The sequence below is a fragment of the Lactuca sativa genome, chromosome 4, assembly GCF_002870075.4.
Source record: "Lactuca sativa cultivar Salinas chromosome 4, Lsat_Salinas_v11, whole genome shotgun sequence".
NCBI classification, from domain to species: Eukaryota; Viridiplantae; Streptophyta; class Magnoliopsida; order Asterales; family Asteraceae; genus Lactuca; species Lactuca sativa.
In genome coordinates this window covers 205,943,672-205,957,649 of record NC_056626.2, presented here as the reverse complement: position 1 = coordinate 205,957,649, position 13,978 = coordinate 205,943,672, and the positions used below count along the sequence as shown (strand labels likewise).

Here is a 13,978-nt window from a genome sequence, read left to right as displayed (position 1 = left end):
AAATCTTAATAGATCATAGTGATGACCCTGAGGAGACAGCTACCACTCCTGAGCCGACAGAGAGGAGTGGTATGAAAAGAAAAATTAGGAAGAAGGAGAAAACTCAGACATCGCAAGAGTCTTTGAAGAGGCAGCAAACGGTGGCAGTTCATGCTGCCACTTCCCCTGCAACTGTTTCTGTTGTTGGCTCCTCAACTCGAAAACCTGTCAGTAGGTATGCTGGAACCCTTCCTAGTTGTGACAAGTGCAACTATCATCACCTTCCTTCCGGTCCATGTATAGAGGTATTTTGCAACAGTTGTGGCATAAAGGGTCACATGGCGAAAAACTGTAAGACACCAACCCAATCAACCAGTCAAGCTTCCGGAGCGGGCATTGGTCGGGCCTGCTATGGTTGTGGAGAAGTCGAACATTACAAGCAAAACTGCCCCAGGGCAGTAACATCTGGCAACACCGGAAGAGTTCTAGCGATAGGACAAGAGGAGACAGCCACCGATCCCACCGTTGCCACAGGTATATTTCCCCTCGTTAAATTTTATACCTGTGATTCTTTTCGATTCTAGCACCAAAAGAAATTCACTAACCATCCATTTGAACATCTTTTAAACCCTGTCGTTTGTGAGTAGTCGAAAATGTATACCGTCGAGATGGTTATCAAGTGAGAATGAGAACGCTAACGTCATATCCGTAGATTGTATCTTTAATCCGAACAATTATTCTTTTCCATTCGATCTAATGGCAACCTTTTCATGAAATGCTTTGATGTCATCTTTGGCATGTAATGACTGAGCCTCATTCGTGTTGTTATTCCTGGTTTCGAGAAAGCCATTCGTCTTAACTTTCCTCCGACCCGACTCTCTTGATTTTCGTACATCATAGCTTAAAAAGTTTTCCCATGTATTCCTCGTCCATGTGATCATCGAGAAACGAGAAGTCTGCAACTCTTTTCCCCGATGCCTTTTTCGAAGAATTCTTGAGAATTCTTTCTGAACACGTAGTCAAGTCTCGCATCGACCTAATCCAAGTAATTACCTCGTAACCAAACCTCAGTGAGGACGATGTATCCAAGACAACAATCAGGGTTTGATATAATCACTACGAGGTAGTAGTGGTACCCTTCGGTCGAACCATTTTCTTGGTCATGTAGATAAGCAAAACAGTCATACTTGTGGACCTTTTCAAAAACTAAAGGCGATAAAGAATTATTCGGCACCGGGGATACCCATAGAAACCCGTCAATTCTTGGGTCCCTCCGGCTATGATCGTAGACCCACGTAGAAGTTTCCTTTAGGATCATCGGATCTTTAGTTACTCTGCCACATGAAAATGTACCTACTTGTTGGAAGTCTTACTCTGGAAAGACATAGTACGCCTTGGAAAGTGCGGAAAACTTAACTCGTGGAACATTAGACCCTTCGAGATCCTCGTTAGGAATCGATTCCATAGCCCTCTCCGAGCTATCTTCAGAACTCAGCAGCAACCATCTGGTATTCCACATCTTTGTTCGTAAGGAGTGCCGACTTGACGAAACCCTGGAAATCCCTTGATGAGATCGAAACCCATGGAAGCCCGAACCTTCATGGATGAATCAATTAAGATCATGGATTGATAGGTTGACCGTTCGAAACAAAAACTGCATCCCGACAGTGAGGGTTCGCTGGAATGTCAAGCGGAGACCCGATTCTACTTAGGAGCATGAAGACCCGAAACAGTAGATTCATCCCTATATCTCTTTTCACTTTGCGATCTGTATTCAAATCTTTGAATTTCGGGACGAAATTCCCTCTAAGGGGGGATACTATAACAACCCGAAATTTCGTATCACTGCTTGTAACCCTTTTCGTAACTCATTTCGATAATCCAATCGCCGTTTTCAAATTTGTTTCCGATTTAGCCATTTAATTAAGTCATTAAATTGTAATTATCTAAAATGACTTAATGGGTGTCCTAATGCATTTAGAAATCATTCTAACACCCCATTCTAGCGATCGGAACATTTCTAGAATCAACCATATCGAGTTACGGCAACTTGATCGGGTGCGACCAAAAGCTCCGTCTAACGCCGGTATCGGTTAGAGTTCCACCATGTCCCGAACTTGGAAACTATTTAAAGTGATCCAAGCATCCATTTGAAGCTTTTGCTTCATTTGACAACTCTCTCTCTAACCTCTCTCCTCAAACAAGATTCAAGGCCCAAAAACATCAAATTTAGGCTTCAAAACACCAAGGTAATCATCTTAGCTCCTAGTATAACATCCTTAGCCTTCATTTTCGTGTTCAAATCATGGGATAGGACCATAAACATGTGTTTACGGCCCTGGAACAGCCTTAGGCCGTGAACACATGAAAATGGGGTTTTTTAGCAACAAAAACCTTCCAAACCACAACTAGACTTTAGATATGGCTATATGACTTCATGAAATGGACTTAGAATGCCTCAAACATGGATTTTGAAGAGTAAACATGAGTTTACTGCCCAAGAACAAGCTTGGGCCGTAAACTCCTCATACATGGGGAGTAAACTCACTTTTACATGTTAAAAAGCCATATAACCCCACCAATAGCCTTGGAATAAATCCTAGTATCATCTAAAAATGGTTTGGGGACCTTAAACATAAAAAAGCACTTCATTTGAGAGTTTAAGGCCATAGCATATGCTCCAGGGCCGTAAACTCCTAATTATGTGTCATTTGGTGCCCTAAATTCATACCAAGGCTTGTAAAAATTAAAGGAATCACATGTGATTAATCTAAGGCCTTTAAAATCACAATCTAAGGGAGTATGGGAGCTTACGGCCGTAAGCTCCATGCTAGGGCCGTAAACTCCCTTAAGTGGTGTTAATGGTGATTTAAATTCCATCCCATGCCTTAGATAAAATTGTTCCAACTCTTCCCAAGTGATATTGACCATTTTAGCACCATAAAACACCCAAACATGAGTTCACGGCCATGAACTCATGTGGGTATGGTTTGAGAGGCCGTAAACTCATTAGGGAGTTTACTCTTGAAGAGTAAACTCAAATCCCAAGTCCCACGCATCAATATACGTCCGTAGATGTCACCCGGGTCACTCCAAACACTCGTTTTGAAGTGTTTTCGCTCATTGGAGTGTAATATCATATCTAATTAGAGTTTATAAATCTAATTAGATATATTTGTATATAATTTCATATTACATAGGAACCTCGCGTGTTATCAAGCCTCGATTCGACACTTAGCATCCAGAACGTCGCATTTTCTCGTTTGGTGAGTTCATACCCCTACCCTTTTTCACTGGTTTTTAAATGTTTTCAGGGGGGAATACAAGCAAAAGTACAAGAATGTCTTGTACTTAAATACATTATTTCATTTAAATGGTTTCATAATTCGTACCTTTTTAAGAATTGAAAACCTATTAACAAACTGTTTTAACTTGTAGAGTACTTGTTTAAACCGATTTTCAATTCTTATTATATACTGTTATGTTGTGTATTTCACAATTGATTGTTCACACTTATAACGATATAGATCACAAAACATTTGTAATGTCTGTAATAAAACACCTAGGCTCGAGTGTAAAAGAAAGACACCATTAGAAAACACAAAACATCTGTATTGTCCTTAATAAAACACCTAGGCTCGAGTGTAAAGGACAACCACCATTAGATAGCATAGAACATTTGTGATGTCCTTAATAAAACACCTAGGCTCGAGTGTAAAGGACAGGAACCCTTAGAACTTAGTTAGTCGTAGATACTACTTCCCTAGACGAGAAGTAAAGAGTAATCTTAAAGATTGGAGACACGTCCTCTGTAACACTTCCTTGGCACGAGAGAGTGGAGGACTAACCCTGTAACCAGAATCTCCAGGAGGGAGAACGTGACTTGAGTGTATAGATCTATACGGGACCGACAATCTCGCACCTGGCTGCTAGCTACAGCCAAACCGAAAGGTTCAAGGGTGACAAAAGTCATAAAAAGGATACTGGCCCTGGCCCGAGTCATATCTAGTCTGAGTATGCTTAAGGACTCGCAATCAAGATTATTAACATTTTACACTTATTTATTAGTTTTATGTACATAATAAAACTAATGTACATTTAAGGATAATTAGACCTTCAGGAGACTTCACACACACACATTCAGGAAAACATGGGGTTTTCCTGGGGATAACATTGAACATAATCGGAACCGGTAACAGTTCGCACACACAGAATCGGTAACAGTTCACACACACACATGTAGGAAATTATAAGATTTTCCTAAGTAATAGTAGTACGTAACCAGAAAAGTGTAACAAGTTAGATAACTAAACTTAACGATTCACAAGAACAATTATGGTTTTCAATCTATATTTTCACGTATATCAAACTATCTTGTATCTAGTTCGGGATGGTAGTTCCATGGTTTTCAATCTATATTTTCATGTATATCAAACTATCTTGTATCTAGTTCGGGATGGTAGTCTCATGGTTTTCAATCTATATTTTCACGTATATCAAACTATCTTGTATCTAGTTCGGGATGGTAGTCCCATGGTTTTCAATCTGTATTTTCACGTATATCAAACTATCTTGTATCTAGTTCGGGATGGTAGTCCCATGGTTTTCAATCTATATTTTCACATATATCAAACTATCTTGTATCTAGTATGGGATGTTAGTCCCATGGTTTTCAAACTACTTTCCATCTACAATTCACGTATATCAAAGTATTTTATATCTAATTCGGGATAGTAATCCCATGATTCTCAATATATAGTTTTGTGTATTAAACTATACTCTGTGATATTCAATCGGTCTTGTATTTAAGAAAATATGGGATTTTCTTGGACAACCACTTTTTCAGGAAATCAAAGGAACTCGTACATTTTTCACAAAACAAAACCGATTATGAACTCACCAGCTTTATGCTGATTTTTAAACCGCTTGTATTCTCAGGTTCGCATTAGACAGGTACCCGACGATCTCTTTTGGCGAAGACGAAGTGCGTAGAAGACTCATCACATTTTGTTTATATATGCTATGTATCACACTTGTACAATTTACTTTTGAAACAAATGTAAACTATTATATATGTAATGTAATGGTTGTCTACTTTGCTTACTATGTGCATTGGATTTGATATTCACTTTGGAGTCAACCCCGGAAATGTTTCCGCCTTCGGTTTTCGGGGTGTGACATATACCATTATGACAGAATTACAAAATATCATTATAACAAAATAACATCCTGATAGAATAAAGTCGGTTTATGTTTACAAATTACATTTGGAATTGAATTAATTTGAAAAAAAAAATCAGATTTTTTAAATTAGAATCATTAATTATCCTATAAATCTTGATTTTTCATTTTTTAAATTTGTCTCAATTGACTAAAATGCCCTTATGCTGAAATTTATGTGATTATATAGTACATGTTACCCTATTGTACTATCATAGACCTTCAGATCATGACCTTTGATTCTATTCCATCCGATGGTCCATATCTGTGCATTCTGGCACACAATAGTTACTAGAAACAAAATAACCTAACCATACATATATATATATATATATATATATATATATATATATATATATATATATATATATATATATATATATATATATATATATATATATATACACACACACACACACGAATATAACTATATGACAAAGGTCATCCCTAAGCATTAAGCTTAACTGTCACAAAACGAATATGTCATATAGATGAAATTGTCACACAAACAAATATGTCACATATAAAAAATATGATTAAATCCATAAGAGTCTAGACGTACTTATGTCAACCCATCCTAACTGCATACAAAAATAATGATGTTTAAATAATTTTCCATCATTTCACTATTTTCCAAGATACAATACTTCCAGTTTATATTCATAAATGCAATAAAGTATTTATAGTAGCCAGATAGAAAGCAAGGTACTATACAATAATTTAATATCAAAAGATATATCAGGTATTAGTTAAATGTACAAATAACTATGTTTAAACAAGTATCACCTTGCGGTTCTTTCAACTTCTTGTACGTTACTTCCTTTATAGAATGGTTCAAGAATTTAATAGTCACCTAGGAGTAGCAACAGATTTGTCAAAACCCTTCAATGGTTCATTAAGTCAGTTATTTAAGTACATAATTCCACGTGTGAAGTTTTATGGATTCAAATCCATCCTTAAGTTCATATAAGAACATAAATGAAAACTAAACCTAGTTTAGGGTTTATATGTAAAAGTTATAAACACAATAATTTTTGTCCAAACTATGCCTCGACCATGCCTTAACAGATACTCAAATAAGTCTGTCCTTTACAACCTAATTTAAAGCAAAAGCAACTTACTTGTTATTCAAAAGTGTCCAAACTTGTTCTAAACACCTTCAAACCATTTTCTAGGGTCTTAATCATAATTTATCATCTCAACACCATCAAAACACTTGAATTAACCACTGATCATATGATTATGCATCCAAAAATGATTTTTAGCAAGGATTCAAACAACAATTTAGGAAATCACAAGTGTAAGAGTGTCATTTCAACAATAGCAACCTCAAATAGAGTTTGGACATAGACAAAATCTACAATGAAAGAATAAAATAAATATATAAAAAATGTATCAAAATTCGAAATCGTCACTTTAGACTGGAAAGATAAAATCTACAATGAAACACCATCATTAGGATGTCCACTGCCCTTTTTCCAATAAACTAAACCTCCGATTGTCTGGAATGCATGGACCAAAAGTTAAATCAATATTAAAAAAAATTGTTTTTTTTTTTTGTATTTTTGTGATAAATTTAAAATTTTTAAAAATTTAGATTTATAAAATATTTTATTAAGTCTAAATTTTATAAAAATAAGTATTTTGTATAATATTTTCAAAGCTCATATTTTTGTATAATCAAATTTTTATGAAGCCTAAATTTTATAAATTATTCATAAAACCTGAATATTATAATTCCATAATCTAATATTATATAAATGGATATATACACTAAAGTCCTAATATTATCGATTTGACAAGAAAGTCCGATTTTTTTTTACAGTAAAATCTTAATTACCGGCAATTTTTGACATATTTACCATTTTTTTCGATTAGCCAGTAATTATGATTTTATTATAAAAAAATATAAAGTTTAGGACTTTATGTCACATCGTAAATTATGATTTTAATGTCAAAAAATAAAGTTTAAAACTTTCATGTCAAATCATTGAAAATATTGAAAATTTTAATGGTACGATAGTCTAACCAGAGAAAGAGATATATACAATAAAGTCTCAATATTTTCAACAATTTGATAAAAAAATCATAAACTTAATTTTTTTGACAATAAAGTCTTAATTCATGATTTGACAAGAAAATTCTTAAACTTTATTTATTTTTAAATAAAGTCCTAATTACCGGCTAACCGAAAAAAAAGGTAAATGTGTCAAAAATTACCGGTATTTAGGACTTTACTGTCAAAATAAAAAGTTTAAGACTTTCTTGTTAAACCAATAAAAATAATAAGACTTTAATTTATATATATCCCTTATATAAAGATTGAATTTAACTTAAAAATGATAAACAAATAAATAAGATACACAAACAATAATCTATCTAAAACTTTTAAGATTGATTAATTAGACAAAAGACTAGCAATCCCTTTAATCTAGATGATTTTACTATTATTTTCATTATGTTAAGAGTATAAAGTATGTGTCATGTTGAATCTCGTTGTTGCTGAGGTGGAGCATCGTCAACGTCGTTAAGAAACATTAACACAACCCCCTTCTTGTTGTATCTAGTTGTGTTGCTTCTTGTTGTGGCCATGACTAGATGCAACATGATTTTCTATCGGTTGCCCAAATTATCTCTCCTTTTACCCCCTCTTCTTGTTGCTTCTTGTCATAACATCACTTCAAGTTATCTATACCATATGCTCTTAAAGAGTTTAGTTTCAGGAGCGAATCAGAGATGACATGATAACCAAACCAACCAATCTAAAAAAAAAAAAAAAAAAAAAAAAAAAAAAAAAAAAGGTATCCTTATCCAAACACTTCACAGGTCCCACAATGATCTACGAATGTTCAAATAATGTTTTTGAAATACAAATGAGGAAAAAGCCAAACTAGATTGAAAAAGAAAAACAAGGAAATCCCATTACAAAATCCTCCAAAGTTTCATTTACACAAAGCTAAATTTAAACATCTTCAGGCTTTCTTTTAATAAAAAAAAGAAAAAAAAAGTAAACTTTAATTTGCTATAAACACCCCGCTGGAAGTTGTCGACCATATGATTTCCCTTTAACGTTCAAGCAAGATGAAGACACAGGACCCTCTGGCCCACGATATTCCAAGTTAATATTCACGAGGTTGACACCTTCACATGGCACGTGTTTGCTACATTGTATTTTAACTGCAATCTTCGAACTCGATGTCCCATGCACTTTTCTAAATGTCACATTCCTTATTTGAACATTCGATTGCGCCTACAAAAAAACAGCACAATCAGGTAGCTTTCATAATAGTTCAATAATATTGTATCAGTAACAAAGTAACAACAGTAACAGTAAAAATAACAGCGTATTAAGGATTTACCTGGCCGTTGCAAGGAGGCATGGGACAATATTGTTGGTCGATGAAAATGGGATTATTGACATTTTCCATGATGATATCTTCAAAAGTAAAATCAGAAGCGAGGCTAGGAGGAGAGGGTGCCCATGTTTTGATTCTTAATCCATTTTGAGTACCTCTTAAAGTGGAATTTTGTATATATATACCATTTACGTGTTCTTCATTGTGGGACCCACCTAGGCTGCCGATGCTAAACCCATGTCCGGGCCCACAATGAACCTCTGAAACCATGATGTCTTTGCTACCTGCAATCATTGATATGCAATCATCACCGGTGCTTATGAGACTGTTTGTGATCTTGATTTTGGTTGAGCTTCCGATGTGGATTCCATCGGTGTTTGGGCTGGTGGCTGGAGCAAGGATCCGAATATGGCTCATGTTCATGTTGTGGCATGCGAATAAATTGAAATGAGCGTTTTTGCTGTCGATTGAGTGGATGTGGTTTACTTTTGAGTTAGACACAAAATCAAATCGCATCGTCTGTTACAAGTTAATGAAAAAAAAACATATCAGAATTAAATTGATATGAACGTGACTTTAGTTAGAACTGTATGACGTTCAACTTTCTTCAATCATGACAATGAACTTTAACAAACATCCGTTACAAACGTTTTTTAATGGTCAAATGAATCGAGAATAGAAATTAATGTCACTACTCTTTTCGGATTCCAGATTTGCAACATGGTTACAGTTTTAATCAGGAAAAAAAAAAGGATGGACTTACGACGGGAAGTGGTTTGCAGCGGGAATTGGTGGCGCAGTCATTGAACCGCCATGCTGAACGGCCGTTACCAAGCAAATAACCGCCGCCTCGGACCACCAACTGATCGACATACTTGAAACTGATCCAGTGATCAACGAAAAACTTAGATGGATCACTTGAAGCTTCAAGCAATCCCCTGATAATAAAATCTACAGGTCCCTTACAAGGTCCGACGAACACGACGGAATCAAGCTTGAACTCACCTCTCGGGATCCAAACTCTACCACCGCTGTCGTGCTCACAAGCATCCTTCCATGCGCGAAGAAATGCCTAACGAAAACAGATCGGAGAGTTTCACAGGTGTAAATCAAGTGGAAATCTGAAGAACTTGATAAGGATTATATATTGAAATGATGATGAAGTGAGGAATCGGAATCAAGAATGTATATACCCTGCTGTTATCGGTGATTCGATCGGGACGTGCACCATAAGACATGACATTGAAGGTTTTCGGAATGTGAGGTCTCCGGGCATCGGCGAGAATCAACAAGAACGGAAGCCAATGGATGAAGGAGACCATTATTGTTGTTTGTTGTGCATTGATTTGTTTTCCTGATTTCTTAAGAACTTATATAGTAAAGGCGTAAAGCTCCAAATTTGACGTACTTAAATTCCGTAAATTTAGTGTCTCCTTATCTTTTACTTGATTTACTCAATATTATATTTACATTGTAATATATGGTTGAATTATTAAAAAAGACCCGAGAATAAGTGAATCGTTTGGTCTGCATTTATAACTTATTTATTAATTTATTAATTATTGATATATTTGAAAATATAAGTATTAGCTTAGAAGAAAATGGCCAGAATAGTTGTTTTTTAAAAGTTTTTAACAATATAACTACAAAAAAATGAAAATTGACCAAAATGGTTGTGATTATATGCGAAACTGTATGTCATCTATGAATTTATTTATTTGTAAAAATTTGTTGTTCTGGATGTTTGATTACGAATCTAATAATTGAAATCGGAAAAAAAATCATACAAATCAAATAGTTTCTTAAAATAAATTTTCTAAGTTCTAATTAATATAGTTTAGTATATTTTTTGCCACAGCCAAATAAAAGGGATGTATAGTGCTAGAACCTTATTATATAAATGGTACGTTTTTATGGAATATATATTTAGTAATCTTTTCACGATTTATATAAACATAAATCATATAGTTATGATGAGGATATTTGTAGAAAATACTCCTAAATCTTTTATTTGTTTTAAATTTAGTATTCCATACTAACAATATGTTAAATCTTCTCATTGATATCCTAAAAATTGTTTGATTGATACTTGACATAATTTATGGTGCAACATCTACCACGGTGGCACAACATGCAACCTGTTGCTCCATTCCACTCTCAAGTGTTCTAAATGTTTCAAGTTGCTGTAAAATGCTCCAAATGCTCAAGTCACATTTAACATTACCCTTAAAACATAAACTCACACATACAAAGACTTTATTTCCTCAAAACATAAACTCTCACATACAAGGACTATACTGTCTCGAAACATAAACTCACATAAATAGTCTATGCCTACGAAGACTCTATACTTATAGTCGTTAAGTTACCAAATCTTGTCAGACCACGAGAGAACAAATCATCTTGAGACCATTGTTAAACCAAGCAAGTCACAATTGTTATCTATGAGAAGTACCATCCCAAAAGTTGTCATCACGTCCCATCGTGGGACCTGTCCGGACCTCATTGCAGAAAATTTGAATGCATTCACATTACAATATAACGAAAACTCATCATGAGTAACTAAATCCATTTTAATGATGCATACCAAATAACAAGCAATGCCTTTTTATAATCATTTAAAAACATGGAATGCTAATATTTTAAAACATATTATTACCAATATTCCCCTTTTATAAACTCAATAAACTTGGGGACTCAAAGACTCACACATTTAAAACATTTTCACATAAAATATTTTTATTGCTATGTACTCATAAAAACCACATATACTCACATCTTTAGTTAATGAGAACGAACTACATATTTGGCCTCAAATCTCTAATCGATGCACTTTATCAATCTCTTGCCAAAAGTGTATTCATATAACATACCAAGCTCCTTAAATCTTATCCTAGCTCATTAAGAGCTTAATTGATCACAAACTTTACTTGACTACTTTATGTCACAAACTAATTAAACTTCGTGTATATCACATCTAGGTGACTTAATTCATTAAGCCACTAACTTAATTTCACATTCTTATCAATTTCACTAATTAGGGTTTATAACCCTAATTAACCAATTTAAGAACTCAGTTGTAGACCTCGTTTATTAAAATCATAATCATATTTCTCGTAATAATTGTAGAATCATATCATAAATTCAAGATTTAATTTGAGCTATAACAACTCTTTTAAATTTTTAACTAGTTAAGCCTAATTAGCTCAATTTAAAGGAAAGATGATACATTAATACACTTAAAGCTAAATCCTTACACCATTTAGTTCTTTCTTCGAGTTCTCCTTTATTCCTGGCCGAAAATCTCTAGAGCATGGCTTTGGTTCAAGGTTTAAGGAAAATTATTCCCAATTGATATGTGTTACATAAGACATATGTGACTGAAGTCGGTGAGAATGGTCCGTGTTCAGCTACTAGCGCGCCATGTCTAGTTAAGTGACCATGTCTTCTGGGCAATGTACTTTCTTCACGTTTGTGTACCATCGTGCTTCTAAAAAAAGTCAGAGAAGCCCTCAGTTTTTAAAAATTATAGTTTAGCCCCTATAGTTTTGAAAACTTACAAATTAGCCAATAATTTTTCCAAAAAAGTATATTTTGACCCCGAAAAAATCTACCCTACCACTTTTGACACTTCTAAATCCAACAGAGAGCTCGGTTTTATCTAATGATTCCTTGAATTTTTTGTAAAAACAATTTGCAAGTTTTTTTTGATGGAATCTACAAGTACGATTACGATGGTTCGGCTTACCCCCACAAATTACAACATGTGGAAGCCCAGTATGGAAGATTTTTCAAATTTGAAGGATTTTCTATAGCCTTTAGAAAAAAAAGGCGTCAAACCCAACATGAAGGCAAATGAAGTTTAGACGAGCACAAATAGGAAAACGGTGGTGCAAAATCAACAGTGGATTGACCACAATGTTTTTCATCATGTCTCTCAAGAGACAGATGCGTACAAACTTCGGGAGAAGCCCGAGAATATGTATCAGGAAAAGACAGCATGCAACAAGATCTTGTTGATGAGTCATCTTGTAAACCACAAGTTACAAAGTGGTACGTCCGTATCGAGCATACGAGTTTGTTCTAGGATCTTGTAAACCATCTCTGTATTGTTGATTGGGTTCTCAAAGATGAATAACAAGCCATATTTCTCCTGTGTTGTCTACCTCATCATTGGGAGACGCTTGTTGTTATGAGGTCGAAAGTTGTTGTGAGAGTCGAATTATAGTGTCTTTGTCTTTGTATCTGTAAATAACGAAAGTCTAAGGGCTTTCATTATCTTAATGTATTTACCAGGCATAAGATAATTTTTCATGTCATGTCTAGTCCTTGTATTTTTGGTTCGTGACTACTCTATAAATAGGGTAAGTACTTAGAGGTTAGAGTAAGAACTTTTGCATAAACACTCTTGTACTCGATTCTCTCTATATCATTCCGGACAACAATTGAGCTAAAAAATAGATTTTATTTAGATCTGCATGTTCTTACTGTTGGATTAGTGTCTAAGGCTGTAACTATATTTGGTAAGTACTTGACCCGATTGTGCATGGTCCTTTTGGGTTGCCTTCACCATAGCAACTTGACAGGGTGATTTATAGAGAGAAGAGATATTATTGTTAATGTATTATAGTTAAAGGAATAATAATATTATTTGATTAATATAAGTCATAAATTAATTATGAATTAATTTGGTGACTTAAAGAAATTAATTGAAGAAAGGGGTATAAACTTCAAATGTGTGATAGTTGTGTTTTGAGCTAAGAATCCTTATGGATATGGGGTGGACGATTTTAGGTATATGGATCACCTAGAAATCGTCCAAGGCCTTATCTAGAAGGGATATTGGATTGCTTTGAGGCTAAGTTATCCAATTAGGGTTTTAGGGTGAAACCCTAGGAGTTCACAGTATAAATAGACCCTTAGGGTTGTGGAAATCGACCACCTCGTTATTGGAGTAACCCTAGAGCCGATTTCCGTCTTCCTTACCTCTCTCATATCATCTTCTTGCTAGTTGGTGTTTGTAAGCCATTAGAGGAGTGACATTTGTGACTCTAAGCTCCAAGAAGAAGAAGTTTTCAAGCAAGTAACTCAAGGTATTATTCTAGATCTGTTTTCATATGTTTTGATTGTTAGTTTTCATTAGATCTAGCCATGAAAGTCTTGGATATATTGCATGTTCAATTAGAGAAACCTAGATCTAAGCTATAGGGTTGTATGTGCACATAGGAAAGATCTTATGTCTAAAACCCATCAGTGGTATCAGAGCCATGATTGGTTTCAATTGAATATGATGCTTAACTGTTTTGCTTGCTGAAAATCATTTTTCTTGCCCTCTGTCCGACCCAACTCAGCGAGTCAGTGTTTGGACTCGACGAGTTGGCCCTACTTGGCGAGTCCAATGCTTGACTCGGCGAGTCCGAGCG

General features: G+C 34.8%; 1 protein-coding gene across 1 annotated transcript; it reads right to left on the bottom strand.

Annotated features, from left to right (window-relative positions):
- Positions 1-8,045: 8,045 nt before the first annotated feature.
- LOC111902293 (exopolygalacturonase) lies at positions 8,046-9,882 on the bottom strand. Its single transcript, XM_023898146.3, has 4 exons — positions 9,749-9,882; positions 9,319-9,627; positions 8,559-9,074; positions 8,046-8,449 (listed from the first exon to the last, which is right to left on the bottom strand). Exons 1-4 carry the CDS (start codon positions 9,875-9,877, stop codon positions 8,222-8,224), a joined length of 1,182 nt encoding a protein of 393 aa, XP_023753914.1. The 5' UTR covers positions 9,878-9,882; the 3' UTR covers positions 8,046-8,221.
- Positions 9,883-13,978: the final 4,096 nt, after the last annotated feature.